Source organism: Echinops telfairi, unplaced genomic scaffold (assembly GCF_000313985.2).
Source record: "Echinops telfairi isolate 266 unplaced genomic scaffold, ASM31398v2 ScPeMD7_4225;HRSCAF=4972, whole genome shotgun sequence".
NCBI classification, from domain to species: domain Eukaryota; kingdom Metazoa; phylum Chordata; class Mammalia; order Afrosoricida; family Tenrecidae; genus Echinops; species Echinops telfairi.
The window spans coordinates 14,527,281-14,546,517 of NW_022108124.1; the positions used below are offsets into that span (position 1 = coordinate 14,527,281).

Consider the following 19,237-nt stretch of genomic DNA (forward strand, 5'->3'; position numbering starts at 1 on the left):
TAACAGGAAGCTGGGACATCACAGGCTGCTGAGTGCAGATTCATGTAGACCCGAGGTGGGCAGGCATGTGGCAGGTGCTGACAGCATCCAGAGTTGGCAGGACACAGAGTTCAGCCCCAGAAGCAGAAAGGAGAGGGACAAGAGAGAGGGAGACCAGTTTTCCACAGGGTCTCTTAGGAAAAAGGTCACATCCCCAAGAAGACCTCCTTAAGCAGTGACCTGATTGATAGGTTGGACTCTACCCCTATGTCACCCAGGTAGGCCAAGTTGACGGGAAAACGTGGCCATCAAAACCAGTGTATAGAAGTGTGTGTGACTCGTCTCACAGAAGCAAGGGGTTGTGGCATTCATCAGGGTTGTTACTTCACTGTTGTTTTATTGAAAAAAAGAAAGGCTAACAGTTGTATGAGCCCCTAATAAAATGTTAAAAAAAAAAAAAAAAAAGAAACCCAAACAACTGGACCAAAAGACAACATTATGATTAAACAGAGATAAGATTGAAAAAAAAAGAAAAAAAAGAAAGGCTGAAAAAAAAACCCTAAATCATCTTTTACATAGAAACATTCCTGGTTTAGGTAAGAACTTAATCCTCCCTGTAATGCTATAGAGATGACTGATTTTCATAACCTTTCCATTTTAAAGTATTTTTCATGGTATGAAAATCAGAAAGTAGACATAAATAAAATGGAAATACAATGCTCGAGACCTCACCCAAACCAGAAGCCCATGGCCATCAACAGACTGGCAGTCTGTTGGCAGGTTTGAACCACTGACCTTTGCATTAGCAGCCGAGCACTTAGGCCCTGTGCTGCCAGGGCCCTTTTCCTCACCTTCCAAACCAAACCCACCAACCCACTGCCATTGAGTCCATGTGGATGCATAGTGGACCTATAGAGGGTTTTGAGGCTGAAAATCTTTATGGGAGCAAACAGCCTCATCTTCCTCCTGAGTGGCTGCCGAGTTTGACTCACCCACCGTCCAGAAGAGAGAAAACAACTGTTAACAGTTGATGTATATTTTCTACATTATTAGATCATTATTAGATCATTTTCACCCACTCCTTCAATATCCTGTCAGCTCATCTGGCCCATGGCTTCTTTTACTGCCGTTTGCCTGGTGTGGGAAGCTGCTTCTCAGAGGAAAGTTAACAGACGGCTCTGGGGTTATCAGGAAAGAGAAAGCCTGCCCTTGGGTCTCTGGCATTGTCCACTGAAATCTGCATGTCGGTGCAGTACAGTGGACACACCTTGCAAACCTGGTCATTAGAGTCCTGAGTTGTTTGAATGGCATGTGCTGGCTGACAGATGGATGGGAAAGGTCAAGAAAGGGTAATGGAAGAACCCTGTCGCTCTATCCATCCCAGACAGGCTGAGAAAGTATTTGGCGTGGTCATTTCTCTTCCATCCTCCTTCCTGTCTTGCACGTTCCCTAATGTAAGCGGGGACTGGTACAGTAAAGTGGGTTATACTCACACAGTGGTATCCAGTGCAGCTGGAAAAAGAAATAAATGGGGAAATGTCTATATACTTCTATGGAGTACATTTTGTTCAATGTAAAATGCAAAGTAAGAAAAGTGAGTAGTAACATGCTACCTCTACATATGTCTACTTGTTAGATTTTATGTTAGAATATCAATCTCTTAATCACTATCAACTAGAATTCAGTTTTTAGAAAAAGCTATCCCTAAAATTCAAAAGTATACCTACTTTTTTATCAAATTGCAGAACTACACAGAAAGGAATTGTTTGCAGGATTAAGCACTGGAATTTGACTATACATTTCTTATGGCATATACCCTCAAGACAAAAAAAAAATCCTAACTTTCAATCATGGCATCTATGAGTCAATTCTGATTCACATGGATTTCCCAGGCTGTGTAAGTCAGAATCAACTCAACAGTGATGAATTTTCAAGGGTTTAATCCTTATGAGATCAGGTGGCCAAATCTTTTATTCCACAGAACAGCTTGTGGGTTAAAACAGCCAAACACTTGTGTTTTACTAGCAGGGTGAAATAGTTAAGGCTTATTGTGCCAACCTGGCAGATAAACACATGTGAGATTAATTGAAGGGCGGGGGGATAAATGGCTCAATGAGCCTCGCCTTTCTAGTTCTCGGGTCTCTTGCTTTCTGATGGTCGGACCTGGCTGCAGTTGCCTTAGCCAGTTCCCTGCTCCAACTGACAAGGCTCACTTCCTGTAAGACATCCCCAAGGAAAAGCCACATGGACCTACCCCGATGCAGCCCGAGGTGCTGGAGCAGCTGTGTGGAGACCCCTGCCAGCGCTAAGATGCTTACATGCTCACTGATTCGGCTTTCCTCCTGTAGTCGGTGTCATTGTGTGTGTTTTTTGAGATGGAGGAGGGCTTTGTAGATCGGTGTTGGACATATGGGCTAATGTTGGACTTATGGGCATGGGCAGCGCTGGGTTGGGATGCTTTCTTAATGTACACTTAAACTTTATATAAAACTCTTTCTTATACATGCGAGTTTCTGTGGATTTGTTTCCCTAGTTTACCCAGACTAACACACAGGGCTCCTTATGAATCATGTAATTGGTGGTAGTGTTGGGATTGATAGTCTTATTGATAGTTATGAAATGAAGCAAATGAATCATATGGTGGAGTAGATGAGTAGATCGAAAAGGCTAAGTAAAACCTATAAGATTGAATATGAGTTAGAAGTATCGTTAAAAATTCATGATGTGTGTTCTCTTAAAATGCACCAAACTTCTATCCTCTGAGAGTGAATCCCCAGATAGGGCACACAGTGAAGCCCCAGCCACTAAGCACGCGGTTGGCCATTTCAAGCCACGCAAAGCTTTCTTTTATCTTAGAAGAAAGCTCTGGCTTCTGACTTCCAAAAGACACAGCCGTTGAAAAGCCTGTACAGCACCGTGCTTCTCTGGCACATGGAGGATCATCAGGTGTCCAAATTGATGGCAATTGCTTTGTTTTTTTTCCTTTTTTTAAAAATTAATTTGGATTTTAATACATATTACATATCCTTCCACATCTCAATCACGTTAAGTAGAATTGTACAATTGCTACCAAACTCAGTTTCCAAGCATTGTTTTTTCTACGTGTTTTTGTTTTACCTTTTCAAAAGGCTTACATTGAGCACCCTCGCTTCCAGATTTGGGGTGCTAAACCCCATTTCTCAATTAATGGAATTAAAGATCCTTGGAGAAATGGATGGTCACATATTTGAGGCAGAGGGGTTACAGCGTGCTGTGATAACATCTACCCCATCAGAAAGCAGAGGGACTCTCACAGGCTTCTGGCAGAGATAGGTTAACCAATAAACAAGGTAAGCATGAATTTACTTGTGCTGAATAACTAATGTATTATGGACCATTTCTCCAGTGGTGGAACTCGTGTGAAATTATCCACTGCAGGTTAGGAAATAAGCATCAATAAGCCTGTGCTTACCTTGTCTCTTGGGTAAATTTGGAAAGAGGCTTTGATTTTTCTGGAAGGTGCTGTGGTATTGGGAGAGAGACAGGTGCTCGTCAGGCTTCGAAGCAGAACCTTTGATGTGGTGAAAAACTGAAATTGTTCATTGCTGATTAGCTAGGAAGCAGAAGCAACCCCGTAATTACCATGCTTATTGGGTCATCCCACGCTGAAATCATGTTACAGGAAATCAGGCCGAACTGAACAGGGCCTCGCTGGGTACAGATGGCCCATTTGAGCATCTATCAGAATAAAACGGCAACAAACGGGAACACATCAGATGTATCTTTAACTTCATAGAGTCATATTTTTGTTTTATCTAGATACCCTGTCCCCCAAAAAAGCTCTCAATGATTAAATTAGGAGAATGAGAGTGATGTAAATTCTATTTCTTCCGATGATAAATAAGAGGGAAGGGATCAAGGCTCCCCCTGGCTTTTCCTGCACAAAAGGTTACTGATGAATGATCGTCAGGAAGGATGGGATGGAAAACGGTCACCATGTCACAACTGTTCCTGGAGGAAGGGGCCCTGGTGACTCTGTGGGGAAGGCATGGGGCGGCTGACCGCAGGGTCGCATATCCAAACCCACCAGCTGTTCCACAGGGGCAAGGGGAAGCCAGAATTAACTTGGGGGCAGTGGGTGGTGGCATGTGAAAGCGGATCGAAGCAGAGACCACCCTGCCTGTGAACATCACCAAATAAGATCACAGCTAGACGGGATGTGCTGTGATGGGAAGGGCACACTGACCCCTCTAAAGGTACTCTTGTACAAATATATATATATATAAATATATATATATATAAATCCTTCAGACCGAAATCTGCTCACGCCTCTAAACTCAATCTTCAATTTAGAGGAACTGCTGGGGATTAATACTAGTTTAAATGAACCCATGGGTATTCAGTCTGTGAACTAATTCCAGGCTGTGAGAAACTCAACAAGACAGTCGAGGGAGTTTTTAAAACTACAGGGGAAAAAATTAGGAAGGGAAGACAGCACATGTGGATTCAGAGATTAGATTGAAGAAGCGTAGCATCTGCCGTCATGGTATGTCACGTATGTGCAGCTTGATTCAAAGACGCTAGGAAGGGAGAGGAAGCAGGAAAGAAGTGTGAGCCCAATTCTATGGGTTCGTGTGTGACGGTATCAAAGAACTGGTGGTTTAACTACACTCAGTACCATAGATATAATCACAAGCCATGTGGTTGCTCCCTTCGAAGAATTCTTGCCTTCTCAGGATGCACGCTCACATAGTTTCAGAATGAAATGATACATTGTCTGCAGTTTGCTTTGTCTAAAGGCAGTGGGAGTGAGAAAGATGAAGCAAGCTTGGACCACTGTTGTAGCGGGAAGATAGATGCTTGGTGGTGGGGGGTGCCTTCTAAATACAATTCTCCCTACGTTTAGTTACATGTGAAGTTTCCATAATAGAGCCCCTTGGTTGTTTTCAAAGAAGCAGGCTCTGGCTTGTGTTTTCTGTTTGATTCCTTCCTTCTAGAATTCGGGAGGGACTTGGCCAGTGAGACCCCATGGGACTTAGTGCACCTGCCTCTTTCCCTACCCAGACGCAGACATGTCCACAACCCTGTTGTTTGGGTAAAAGTTTTCTGACTCAGTGAGATGGCTTTGGGTTTGGGTTCCTGTTGTTGGTCTCTGGGGATGCTGGAAGAGTCACTGACTGCTTGCTGCTTCTTCAGGCTCTGGGATCTCCAGCTATGCGAAGAACCCCCAAGATGTCCCCCAAACCTTTGAGGAGTGCATGCAACACATCAAGAAGCAGATTCCAGTCCACCTCCATGGTTCCACCACCATTCACCTGGGAGCCACGGCTGGGATGCGCTTGCTGAGGTAAGGGTGTCGTGGGAGGAAGGAGCCCGCTTCTCCAAATTAGTTAGGCATGTGCGGAACCTTGCCAGGAATGTGACTCTATTTCTGGGAGCAAATCTCAAACAAGGGAGACCATATTCTGCTACCACTGTTGGCTTTCAAGGTTGGGAAACATTCCGTCCTTATTTTAATACCCAAAAAGAAACAGTCCTAAAATTGATTCCATTTCCCTTGGTGATTGTCCTGAGAACTCTGAGTAAAAGGGCAACAACACAACTTCTCCTCACGGCGTGTCCTTTCGAAAAGCATCGATGCTTTGACCCCTATGAACAGCCAACTCCTCTCAAGAAAACCCGTCGCTAGGTAGCTTCTCCCCAGGTGCAAGTGTCTTTGAAACCTGTTTTCAAATAATGAAATGCCTGAACCAAAAATGACCCCGTCTTTGGAGTTTCCATGAAACAAACATTTCCTTCAGCTGAGCATTTCTTCCTAGTTGTACGGCCATGACTTTCAGCTGAGTCACGTTGTTCCTGAACACCCTTTCCCTTCCTTGTTCTCTCCATTATAAGTCTCTGATTCCTTCAGCATGAATTAAAAGGAAAACAGGTCAGAAGCACACAAGAAAAAAAACCGCGAACTCAAACCTATTCTGGGCAGAGGCTGCTCCAGGCTTTGGGAAATAAGGTTTGCTGCCAGAAGAAGCCACTCATTTGGATTAAAAGCCACATGGGCTATGGATCCAGTAATCTAGAGTTCCAGGTGGGGAGATATGAAAAAGTCTATAAAGAAATAGACAAACACCCACATTGTCCCTGGTCACCTTGGAAGTGAAGCCCTGAAAACGCTCCTTCAGTTAGACTGGACCTTTGCTCTTGGAACTTCCACACGTGCCCTTGGGTCTGTTCCTAAATCCTGGAAGACAGATTTCTTTGCATTCTGCTGTTGCCCATACAGTAGCGGTGTGTTTCAAAGTATCAGGTTTGCCTGAAATAGAAATCTTCTAGAAATCCTCTGTTTCTTTCAGAAGGAAAATCTTCTAAAGAACCCAAGTCTCTTTTCATTGTTCCTCCTGGGCCTCCTGGTGAGAAATAATGGAAAGACTCTAGAATGTATTGCCCATGACAAAAAACTGGAAGACAGAGCGTACCACTGGAGGAAAATAGTGGATATCCTACTTGAATACATCAGCTAGTGGTCCCTCCTCCTCCAACTGTACTGTCGCTGATCCAGTTCTTCTAAGGAAATCACTGACATTTTGATCACCAGAAAATGAACCACCAAAAAAGAAAACTGAGAGCCTGCTGGAATGAGAATGGGGCGGTGGGGATGCGGGGAACCTCTTGATTTTTTATTTTCCAATCAGGAAACGTTTGCCACTGAATTGGAAAAGACTGCTGAGTGCAGCATTGCTTTTTCATTAGCCTGAGCCCGTGCTAGTGCCCCTGGCGTTCTTAACCCAATGGGACAATAATATCCCAGAAGAGTTTTCCGTTTTCTTTTAGATCATTTTATTGGGGGGCTCTTACAGCTCTTATAACATCCCATACATCAATTGTATCAAGCATATTTGTACATATGTTGCTATCATCATTTCCAAAACGTTTTTCTACTTGAGCCCTTGGTAGAAGGTCCTCTTGTAGATGAGCTTTCTTTCCTGCGGCGGAATAACAGCGGATAAATGAGATTCACGATGCTATGTCATAGGTGATGTATGGGACTATGCTCTCCCGCCTCCGTGGGCCAGTCCATCGATGGTTTTCTATCCAGTCCTGAAGGAGAGATCCTATTATAAAGACACGCTCTCCAGGAGCTATATTCCGGCCCATTCCTTTCCCCAAGGAGTTTTAGTGGCAGAGTACTAACAGCAAGGTCGCTTGGACCCACCCACCACTCCGTGGGGGAAAGATGAGGCGATCAGTGCACAGAGATGTAAAAGTCTCAGAAACCCAAAGGGGTAATCGACGCTGCCCGGTTGACTCGCTGTGAGTCAGAAGCAGCTCAGTTGCAAGGAGTGAGTGTATCCTTTCAAACTGTGCTGTCTTCTGGTCTGCAGAGAGCTCCTTTATATGGTCCCGTCCTCTCCCTTTCCTCCCAAGCGCTTCTTTTCACCACTCCTTTGCCTTCCTCAATGTCCCTTCCTCTGCCGATCTGAGCTGGAGCAATCGTGTTAAAGTAAGACACCCCCTTCTGATGAGCTGGTTGTTAGCGACTTGGGGCAGGAACTAGTTGGGGTGGGGAGAACTCAGCTAATATTTACCGCAAGTCAATTTCCTGTTTGGCAGAGTTAGCCAGGAGGCAAGTCTTCACAATTGCCCCTGGAAGTTTCCACTTGCAAAGGGGGTTGCTTGTGTAATCTCACCTATCTGGAAAATCTAACCCTGTGGTGGGGAGGGGGTGGGGAGGGAGGCTTGCGTTTTCACTGCAGTGGGACTCTTTGAAGACTGTGTTGTGTGGGCACTCAGCCTCTTGTATTCTGTGCCCTGCATAGGTTGCAAAATGAAACAGCAGCCAGTGAAGTCCTTGCAAGCATCCAAAACTACTTCAAGTCCCAGCCCTTTGATTTTAGGGGTGCTCAAATCATTTCTGGGCAAGAGGAAGGGGTATATGGATGGATTACAGCCAACTATTTAATGGGCAATTTCCTGGAGGTGTGTGGAAACAAAATGCATGGTTTTTCATCTTGCTGTTTGTCTCGTCTGCTTGGGCGGTAGTTTAAGCAGAGGTGCATGCCAACAGGGCCATCTGTACAGTGGCATTCCCATCACATAGCGCATCAGGGCAACCACATCTTGGAAACAACAGCTAAGAAAGTGGTACCATGTACCCCATGTATAACTGGTCCCAAAAGTTGGATCATCGGGAGCGTTGGGTGAAAAGGGGAGGGGGAACATTCTTACTTTATTACATTTTGAAAACGGGAGGAAATTTCAATCTAACCCTGGACGATTGGGTCTTGTGAAGGGCAGCGGAAAGATGATATTTCCGAGGGGGTTCGTGGCCTTGTGGAATGAGAGAGCCTTCAGGCAGTCTGCTTCCCACCGCGTTCTGGGTACTCAAGCCTCCCCACACCCCACAGCCCACACTCCTTGCACCCACGAAGCCTAGGGGATTCAACCCCCGATGCCAACCATCAGGTACCAGAGGATCCAAACTCAGAGCACCCAGACCACAGCCAGCGCTGTTCTTCTCGAATGCATTGACGTTGGAAATGTTGTCAAGAGTTAACCTATAGGAAGTGTTGCAGAAAATAGCCACATTTCTAGCCCCCGGTACGCACGCAGTAAGAACCCATCCCAATGGACTCATATTCCCACACAGTAGCAGTCTATTGGGAAGGGATGCAGCTAGTGCACTCACCAGGGTGTCCTGGCCCCCAGCATCCCATTGGTCACTTGAAGTCTAGTGCACTCAGTAAATACTCAAGTTCACATCGCCTGCCCAGTCCCTGCAGGCCTTAGAGTTCACCACTGGAGAATCAGGAGAAGCAACGAGGCCCGAATGCTGTGCGTGCCTTACTTCATAGCACTAGGAGCCGGGTCTTGGGTGGAGAATCCTGGGCAGACAGAGACGGTTGCCTTTGGCCTTTTTTCTTGCTTCCTTCTCCACTGTGCAGAAGAACCTGTGGCGCTCGTGGACGCGTCCACATGGAGTGGAGACGACAGGAGCCCTGGACCTGGGTGGGGCCTCCACCCAAATCTCCTTCGCGGTGGAAGAGCAGGAAGGGCTGAACACCAGCGACATCGTGCAGGTGTCCCTGTATGGCTACGCGTACACCCTGTATACACACAGCTTCCGGTGCTATGGGCGGAACGAAGCGGAGAAGACATTTCTGGCCAAGCTCCTTGAGGTACCTGGGCCCGGCGGGTAGCATGCGTTCCCATGAGGCCCTGAGCTGAGGAAGGGTCCCTACAACCTGGGCTCTCTCATTTCCACTCCAGTTGGAAGACTGATAGAAAACACTAGGATTCTTTAGTTGATCCCTGGAGGATCCACGCTGTCTCTCTGCAGTGTCGTTCTCCTGTGGCATATGCCAGTGAGTGTCCAGGGACGTTTCAGAGCTCCGGATGCTTTGGGAATGATTCCAGACCCGAGACCGGTTTAGGGACACAGTCTGTTTTAAGGCAATAGCTAAAGAAGGCTGAGCATTTGGGAACTCTCCTGGGTGAAGACAACAACATAACAGAGGTCTCGAGAGAAATGCTTGCTGAAGGACACCATCAGAGCTCTCCCCACGCTAAGCCTCCTTTGAAGTGAGTCTGTACTTGGCAGGCCTTGTATAGGGTGGAATCTTAGAGCAGCCTGCTTCCATCACGAAGGCTGTCAGTTCCAGTCACTGGCCCAGGGCAGAGATGGATACGGCAGGCCTCGGCTAGGAGTCTGTCACCGTAGAAGCTCGGCATATTGCATTGAGTGTGTATGCGGACGCTTGTTCAATGGATGAGACCCTGAGTAGACTCTAGCTCTCAGGGAACTTCGACCTCAGCCCTGGCTGGACTACTGAGATGAAGGAGAAGGCACACACACTCCTCCTTTCTTTTCTTTTTTTTCTAATCATTTTATTAGGGGCTCATACAACTCTTATCACAATCCATACATACATCAATTGTGTAAATTGCATTTGTACATTCATTGCCCTCATCATTCTCAAAACATTTCCTCTCCACTTAAGCCCCCGGCATTAGGTCCTCATTTTTCCCCTCCCTCCCTACTCCCCCCTCCCTCATGAGCCCTTGATAATTTATAAATTGTTATTTTGTCATATCTTGCCCTGTCTGACATCTCCCTTCACCCACTTTTCTATTGTCCGTCGCCCAGGGAGGAGGTCACATATAGTTCCTTGTAATCGGTTCCCACACACACTCCTCCTTTCCCGGAGGAGTTTGGGATGAGCAAGAGGCCATAGGTCCTAGATTCTGATGGGATGCAGGGCCAAGGACGTGGCTTGAGGAGTCCTGTGCACACAGTAGGCACGGCATCCACAGGTGAATCTGCACACCTCTAAGCCTCTTTGATTATCCAACAGAGGGACAGCAGTTCTCAGCCACTAGCCTGCAGATGGTCTCAGGAACCCAACGCAGAGTCACTATGAATCAGCCTTCACTCGTTGGCAGTGGGTTTTGGTTTAGGATTTGGTTTGGTTTGTATAGCCTGTAGAAAAACCTAGCTGGTTTGCAGAAGTGTCTTCTCTACCAGAGCTCATGCAAGGTGGGTGATGGGAACTCACCTTTTAATTGTGACCCCCCCACCCCAAAACTTCTGGGTCTCACCAAAAAAGCCAGAGCCCCTGGTACATAGGCATGGGACATTTGATGCCAAAGAAGCTGAGTACTGCCTGAGGAAGGGCAGAAAGGGAGAAGCCTACAGTAACTCTCAGCCTCTCCCCACCCCCCAATAGTTTTATTGGCATATAATTCACATACCGTACAGTTCAATCACTTCAAGAAGAGTTGTGCAATCATCACCACTATCGGATTTTTTTTATGTGTAAGAAAGAGCTTTATATCAAGAAGTAATTATATGTCAAGAAAACACCCCAGCCCAGTCTGTACATCCTATACTAGATCCATAAGTTCTTCCTCAGACACACACAGCCACATGCAATGATGCTGAATGCAGAAAGATCACAGGCTGACAGGTGTAAAGTTGGGTGGATCTCCCTTGCAGAGGGGTCTCGGGGAGGAGATGAGCCAGTCAGGGTGCGATGTAACAATGATGAGAAATACAACTTTCCTCTAGTTCCTAAATGTTTCCTCCCCGCTCCCACTACCATGACTCAAATCCGATCTTGCAAGTCTGGCTAGAACAGAGGAGGTACACTGGTACAGATAGGAACTGAAAATACAGGGAATCCAGGACGGATGAGCCCTATAGGACCAGTGGTGTGAGTGGCAAAACAGGGAGGGTAAAGGGAGAATGGGTAGGAAAGAGGGAACCGATTACATGGAACTGTGTGTGACCTCCTCCCTGGGGGACAGACAACTGAAAAGTGGATGAAGGGAGATGTCGGACAGGGCAAGATATGACAAAATACCCATTTATAAACTATCAAGGGCTCATGCGGGAGGGGGGAGCGGGGAGGGAGGGGGAAAATGAGGACCTAATGTCGGGGGTTTAAATGGAGAGAAAATGTTTTGAGAAACGATGTACAAATGCGCTTTACACAACTGATGTGTGTATGGATTGGGATAACATTTGTATGAGCCCCTAATAAAATGTTAAAAAAAAAAAAGTTGGGTGGATCTGAAGTCAGTGGAAACATGGCAGCTCTCAGGTGGCCATCAAGCAGGAGAGTGAAGACAGAGAGAGAGAAGGGGAGGTTCCTGGAGCCCTCTTTATGAGAAGGTCACACCCACAAGGAGGTACCATCAGGCTGTGACCTGACTGGCAGGTTGGACTCCACCACTACACTTCTGTGCATTGTGCACTTCCCCAAGAGCACAATGAGGTATTCTGAAATGCTCATTTGTCTCAAGGCAATCCATATTTGATATGTCCACAGAGTCAAATGCTTTTGCACAAAGAAAACAAACAAACATCTTTCTGATATTCTCTGCTTTTAGCCAATAACCATCTGTTGTCCACGATGATATCACTTGTTTCACATCCTCCTCTGAATCTTGACCTCTGTCAGCTCCCTGTCAATGTCCTGCTTCAACCCTTTGGGATGGGCTTTCGACTTGCATGTGATATAAATGAAATTGTTCTACTATGGAGCATTCTGTTGGGTCACCTTTCTTTGGAATGGGCACAAATATGACTCTCTTCCTATCAGTTGGCCAAGCAGCTGTCTCCAAATTTCCTGGGATAGATGAATGAATGCTTCCACTGTTCCATCAGCTTGTTGAAACATGTCGATTGGTATTCCATCCATTCCTGGAGCCTTGTTTACCACTATCAGATTTAGAACATTTTCTTCATTCTTGTCCTCACTGTTCTTAGCTCCCCATTTCTTCCTACCTCCCCTGCTGTCCCCCAAGGAACCATTCATCCAGTTATTGTCTCTATAGATTTATCAATCCTGGACTTCAGATACAGAAAAACACTTTTAAAAAAGCAACCACAAAAAACTAACAAGGATAGCAAAATGAAATAAACATAAAAACTTCAATCAAAGAGAAAACAAGAAATACTTTAAAATAGTATGAATTTAAATGGCTCATAAGGGAGACTACATTCTGTATGTTGGAAAGGCTAATCCACGTGTATTTCCTTTTTTTTTTTTTAACTGAAACAGCTTTAAGATGGGTCGAAAGTAAGATCAAATGATAGTTTTACATTTTGACCTAAGTCTTCCATAATCGACTTTACAATGCTTTCTGTCTGATAACAGGGTTGTTCACATGCCTCAGCTGTCATCAGAGGGAATCCACCAGAGGCTCGGTTCATGTGCGGACTTTGCAAATGAAGTCTGGGCTCCCACTGTCATCCATCACCTTCTGCAAACCAAGTGCTCACAATTTACGCTCTGGTACCATTCCCTCCTTTAGCTTTCGATTATATTATTTATAATCCATGGATCACACAGACTGGTGTGCTTCTTCCATGTGGGCTTAGTTCAGTGGTTCTCAACCTTCCTAATGCCGCAACCCTTTAATATAGTTCCTTATTTTGGGTGATCAATGCTACTTCATAACTATAATTTTGCTACTGCTATGAATCAGATGACCCCTGTGAAAGGGTCATTTAACCCCTATAGGGGTCTCGACCCACAGGTTGAGAACCGCTGGCTTAGTTGCAGCCTCACTTAGATGGCTTCTTTAAAAACAAGCCTTTAAGACCCAAGGTGCTATTCTTTGATAGTTGGGCACCATCTACTGTCTTCACAGCACTTTGCTATATAGCACCTGTGTCGTCAGTGATCCTATCATGAAGTCAAGCATCAAGCAGAACCATGTCATAAGAATTAACTTTTTAATTAATTAATTGTTCTTAGATTGGGGCTAGAGTTAAGTAAAAAACCAAAATCCATGTATGCATCTATGGTTTATCTGTGGCTCGTCTTATAGACACCATTTTTAGTTTATGTTAGAGGATATTTTCTATCATCCCCTTGGGGGATCGCTTCCCCTGCCATCTGACTCGTAGAGACCCTGTAGGGCAGGACAGAAACGCCCCAGGGAGTCTCTGAGCCTGCGTACCTTCACAGGAGTAAAATGCCTCATCCTTCCCCTGAAGAGCTGATCAGCCTCTCTTCTAGGGCTCAAGAAACTCACCTATCACTCTAGACTTGAACTCCCCACTCAGGCAGACCTCCCCCCACAGTAGGCCCGTCGACCCGACTTAGCTCACCCTCCTGAATCATTGTTAAATGGGCATGCTCCTTATAGAGGACACAGGGCCCACCACCCTCTCCCCCTTGGTTATTAAAATACTTCAAACAGCATGCAAGTACTCTGGCCCTGGGTTTTGGGTGGGAGATGGACCACCTTCTTACCTTCAGGTACGGTAAGGGAAGTGGGTGACATCATTCATTTCCAGCACCAGGAAGGCTAACTTTGTCAATGTGGCTGGTCTTTGCTGAAGAACACACACACTACACTACATAACCCTCTAGAACCCACAATGTGTATAAGAGACATGGCTATACCACCTTTGTGTTTGGGTGTGCAGGTCTCTGGGTGGGAACCCAGAGCTGGAGGCAGAGAAGTGAGACCTCAGCCTCTCCCTGTGGACAGGCAGGGAAGGCATCTCCCCCACTTTTCTAGTAACCTCGGATGCCGGAGATAATGGCTCTGCCCCGGGCACCCTAGCCTCCTGACTCAGGTGAGGGAGAGATCCAAAGTAATGAGGATCATCTACAACGGCACGTCTGCACCTGCCTGACCAATACATTCAGGTGCCAAATAAGTGTCGGTAAGCCCTGACTTGGTTCTCGCAAAGCATTGCATCATGAGAACTAGATGGATAAGTAGCACATTCCCATCAATCGCTGCCTCATTTCCTCATGTGCAAAATTAGGGGCTCCCTTGTGTGGTGACAGGGAGAAAGATAAGTTTGGGGGTTGTTAGTTTTTTGGTGGGTTAGTTTTTATTTTTTGGTGTGATGAGAATGATACTTATTGAATGATATATACTTTGCAAATCATTCTCTTACTAGCAAATCTCTACTCCCTCCAGGACGCAAATTACACTCTGCTATCAGATTGGATATTATGAACATGCATTTACTTCTCCTTTTTTAAGTTAGAATTTTCTCTTCTATGTGGTTTAAATGTAATGCATGTTTTAGTGAGGGGGGACTGTAGAAAACACATGCAACTATGTATACATATTTTTTTTCCCTGGGAACAGTGTACTTTATTGATGGCACATGACAAGGTCGGGCTCTCTAAGCCCCTCCCCTTCCTTCAAGGGGTCTGGATGGGATATTCTCAGTGTGTTGGGGATTGAATTAGGGGCAAAGACTCCCCAGCAGCTGAGGGCCTCTCTTCCTCTAGTGCTTGCTGGGGCTGGTGGTCCTGGGGGAGCTCTTACTCAAAAATATGGAACGCTTCCCGAATTTGCATGTCACCCTTGCTCGGGGGCCATGCTCTTCCCTGTATCATTCCAATGTTAGTCTATGTGCTGCCAAAGCGAGCACCAGATATAAATTTTTTAAATTAACTGTTCTTAACATGTCTTTCCTCCATTTGTGAGAGTGTGTGAATTTGTGTATTTATAAAATTGGTCTCATAATAGTATATTATAGTTTTAGGTCTGGCTTTTTAAAAATTTAATAATACATAATGAGCAATTTTTTCTGCTCTTAAATATCCCTTGCAATTATATTTTTATGAGTACATACTATTCCAAGTACTCTCACTGAAACAGAAAACAAAAAAAGAAAAAGAAACAGAAAACCTACATTGGGTTTGTTTGGTTTTTTAAATCATTTTATTGGGGCTCGTACAGCTCTTATCACAATTCATACATCCATCCATTGTGTCAAGCACATTTGTACATATGTTGCCATTATCATTTTCAAAACATTTTCTTTCTACTTAAGCCCTTGGTATTAGCTCATTTCCCCCCTCCTCCACCCTCCCTCCCTTATGAATCCTTGATCAATTTTTTTTCATGTCTTACACTGACCACTGTCTCCCTTTACCCACTTTTCTGTTGTCCGTCCCCCTGGGAGGAGGTTATTGTGATCATTGTAGATCATTGTGATCAGTTCCCCTTTACTTCCCCCACCTATCCCTTACCCTCCTGGTATCGCTATTCTCATTATTGGTCCTGAGGGGTTTATCTGTCCTGGATTCCCTATATTGCAAGCTCTTATCTGTACCACTGGGTATTTTTTAATTAGAGAAAATACATCCTTGGTGTCAGAGTTTTAATTGTGAACACTCAGTATACAGGAGGCTATGGATGCCTATGGGAGGTGAAAATCCATTTCCAGGGTCCACACTTAGATTAAACCGCCAGTGAACCCCCTCTGACCACAGTCACAGGATGTGAAGAGCCTTGTTATCAGAGAGGATTGTAGGGCGGTAATAGTAGATAATAGTTAGCCCAAAATGTAATGGTTTATTTGATCAACCTTGTGACCCATTTAAAAATTGTATCTGTTTTTAAAAAAAGGGGGGGAGGGAGAATGCACATGGATGAAGCCTCTGGTGAATTCCCCCTGAACATGGACCGGAGACATTTGAATAGCCCTGAGATCAGACAGAGGCCACGGAAAGTGGATGATGGCAGATGTCCTTAGGTTGAAATTCAACACCTTATCAGTTCATCTCCCTTTTGACCCATCTTAGAGTTGTTCTAGTTTTTAATGTTTTCTCCTTCCTTTTTGATGGAGGTTTTTCCTCTATTTTATTTTGTTAGCTTGTTGGTTTCTTTGCTTTTGTATGTTTTACAGGATGTAAAACCCAGATTGAGTGAATCTGTAGACAGTCACTGGATTAATAGTTTCTTGAGGGCCTGGCAGGGGAGGTTGGGGAAATGGAGAGCTAGCAGCCAGGCGTACAAGAAAGAAGAAAACGTTGTAAAATTGATGATGATAATGATTTTACAACTCTTCTTGATATGATTGAACTATTGAATTGTATGATATGTAGATAATGTCCCAATAAAACTTTAAAAATACATTCTTATTATAAAAATTACAAAGCAGACAAAAGGAAGTACATTAAATAAAAATGAAAGATTCTCTCTCCAGTCCCACCTTCTGCATGTCACCACTGAACACAGCTTGCTGGGTTTGGCTCGGTGTTGCCGGTGAACATATAGCACACTTTCCGTATGGCTTAGCATTCCATAGTTGTGTAGCTGTTCCCCTGCAGGGCACTGGGCTGTGCCTTGCTTCGTTGCTGTAGCAGCAGGACAGTAAACTTTCTTGTACACAAGCATTAGTGATTCTATACCAGGATTGGCACCCTGCCAGTACAAATAGTGAAGTGCTCAGCTGCGAACAGAAATGCTGCCTGTTCAAACTCACGGGCTGTTGTGCAGGAGCAGCTGTGACTGTTTGTTTCCAGTGTGTTTGCTCTGTCCTGTTGGGTTGCAATGTCAGAATCAACTCAAAGGCAGGCAGGGAGTGAGTGGTACCAGACTGCAACGTCAGGGTTCGGTTTTGAGGATCCGTTTCTGGATTTTCTGTTCTTCTTCTTCTTCATTGATCCATTCTAACGGTGCTACTAGGGGCCCTGATGGGACTGTGGTTGCACGTTGGGCTACGATCCGCATGGTTGGCAGTTTGAAACCACTAGCAGCTCCTCGGGAGAATGACTGACCATTCTACTCACGTCAATAGTTACAATCTCAGAAACTCACGGGGTGGGGGTCGCTATGAATCACATTGACCCGATGGGGGCGGGTTTGGAGTTTTAAGGGTAGTGCTTGTGGGTAAGTGTTGAACTGCTAACCCAAAGGTCAGTGGTTCAAATCCCCCAACTCATCATCCAGTCCACATGAGAAAGATGAGGTGAGACCTCTGCTCACATAAGCTTTATAACGTTGGAAACCCTACACGGAGTCCCTATGAGTCAGAATCAACTTGATGTCACGTGGTTTGTTTTTTTTACCACTTTTAACATTTTATTATGCAATGACAATTTTTAAATGACTATTATTATGAACCTTTGGCCTGCAATGATTATTGCCAGCATGTTTCTCAACGATTGCCAAGGAATACGCAGAAGGGACATCTCAGCACTTCCCTTAGTTCACAAGGGCACCAACAGGGCACACCTTTCAGTGACAGTGTTCTTAAAAGTATATAGTCGCACAGATCTGGAAAGCTTAATTCTTGTTGCAACACTATTGGTTTATATAACCATTTGAAAGATCATAGATTAACAAAGTATCTCATTTCATTTAAGGAAATACTTACAAATGAAGGCTGAGTCCTTAAGCCCACATCTGCTCTTGAAGATCATTTCCTTATGTAGTGGGCCAGAAGGTAGTTTCAGCACTTGCGTGTCCTGAATGACATCTCTGCCCTGACATTTCTAGAAGGTGTATCTCCCAGCAAAATGTATTTAATATAGAATAAAAGTAAAGCGGCACTATTTGCCTCCTCTGTTGAAATGAATTGCAGACCACAATTGCCGATTACTACATAAATTGAAACACTGCAGTAAAGCTGTTCGTTTTTAAAATATTTTGTACATCCTTTACATATTACGTTTACATATTATGTTTGAGTCTGTCTCCCAAATAGGTGTTTCAGTTCTTCACTCTATTTTTCTTTAGAAACAAATCCTGTAATGTACAACCTCTATAGAAAATGCTCTTTTAAAAAATAAGTGCATTTGGAACATTTTACACTTAGTATAACTTAGCAACAGTGTATGTTCATATATCCAGCTGGTTGTTAAGAGGCACATTACACAAAAAAGTTTCAAAAAGTTTGTGAAACATGTACTGAAAAGACAATGGAACTTTCCCTTGAAAGATTTGAAGTCCCCTTGTACATTAGAAAGTGTAGTAGACATATGCAGATGCTCTAGCCACTGATTAACGATGTATATGATTTAATTTCCTGCTTGGTTTTTTAAAGAAGTTATTCCATTTGTAAATTCAAATTTGGTTGACCCCTTGTAGTCTTTCTGCTTAATATTTTGAATACTTCCATTTTCTTTTTTTTTGTAGTCATTGAACTTCTTCACACTCCTGTTTCCTCCGCTCAAATTCCTGTTTCTTAGCACATTTCGCTTGTATCTGTGAATATTCTTCCTGGGCTTCTGATTGGATGTGTTTTTTTTTTAGAGTAGCAAATGAGTTCACTGTTGTGCTACATTGTTCTTACTTGGTTTGGTTTAAGGGTGCCCTGGTGGTGGCTCTGTGAGCTAGGGGTTGAGCTGCTAACAGCAAGGTTGGCAGTTCAAATTCACCAACTGCTCCCAGGGATATCAAATTCACCAACTGCTCCCAGGGATAAAGAGTAAATTGCCTGTCCCTGCAAAAAGGTATCATCTCAGACACTGTAGACAGAGCTGCTATGAGTCCGGATTGACTCAACGGCATTGGGTTTGGGTTCTTTTAAGGCCAATATCATGCTGTTGTCATTATGATCATTTCTTTTTCCACTCGGATTTTTTCTTTGTAATTATGCTGAAAATAGACACCCAAAAAGCAGTGGTTCAATAACTTCTACATATATGTCAATAATACTTTCAAACGATCCTACCATGTTCACATAAACTCAGCACCCCCCAAGCAAGCCTTCCTCCTTCCCTCCTCTCTCCTTCCCTCCTCCCTCCTTGGGAAATACTAATGACCTCTGGAATCTGTACATGGGCTTAATGCATGAAATGAGCTCCTGCCGTGCTTGTCCGTTGGCGACTGTGCTCAAGGCTCACCCACACTGTCGCCTGCACCCAGGCTTCGTCTCCCTTATGACTGAGCAGCGTCTCACTGTGTGCGTAGACCACAGTGTGAAGATTTGCTACAGTGCTGAATGCCAGGACAAATTGGCACATAGGTGAATTTGATTTAAGGAATGCCATCATAAAAGTGCTTGACACAA

General features: G+C 44.6%; 1 protein-coding gene and 1 non-coding gene across 2 annotated transcripts in view; one reads left to right on the forward strand and one right to left on the reverse strand.

Moving 5' to 3' along the window:
- ENTPD3 (ectonucleoside triphosphate diphosphohydrolase 3) overlaps positions 1-19,237 on the forward strand; it is a gene marked incomplete at its 5' end in the record, with an annotated part of 56,192 nt that overhangs the window by 26,911 nt on the left and 10,044 nt on the right. Inside the window, 3 exons of the mRNA XM_045294991.1 lie at positions 5,155-5,305; positions 7,773-7,932; positions 8,898-9,131. Of these exons, the coding sequence (XP_045150926.1) occupies positions 5,155-5,305; positions 7,773-7,932; positions 8,898-9,131 (545 nt within the window). The remainder of the gene's footprint in view (positions 1-5,154; positions 5,306-7,772; positions 7,933-8,897; positions 9,132-19,237) is intronic.
- Positions 14,760-14,863, reverse strand: LOC115871277. The gene has a single exon (XR_004047207.1). It is a non-coding gene; the product is annotated as a U6 spliceosomal RNA (small nuclear RNA).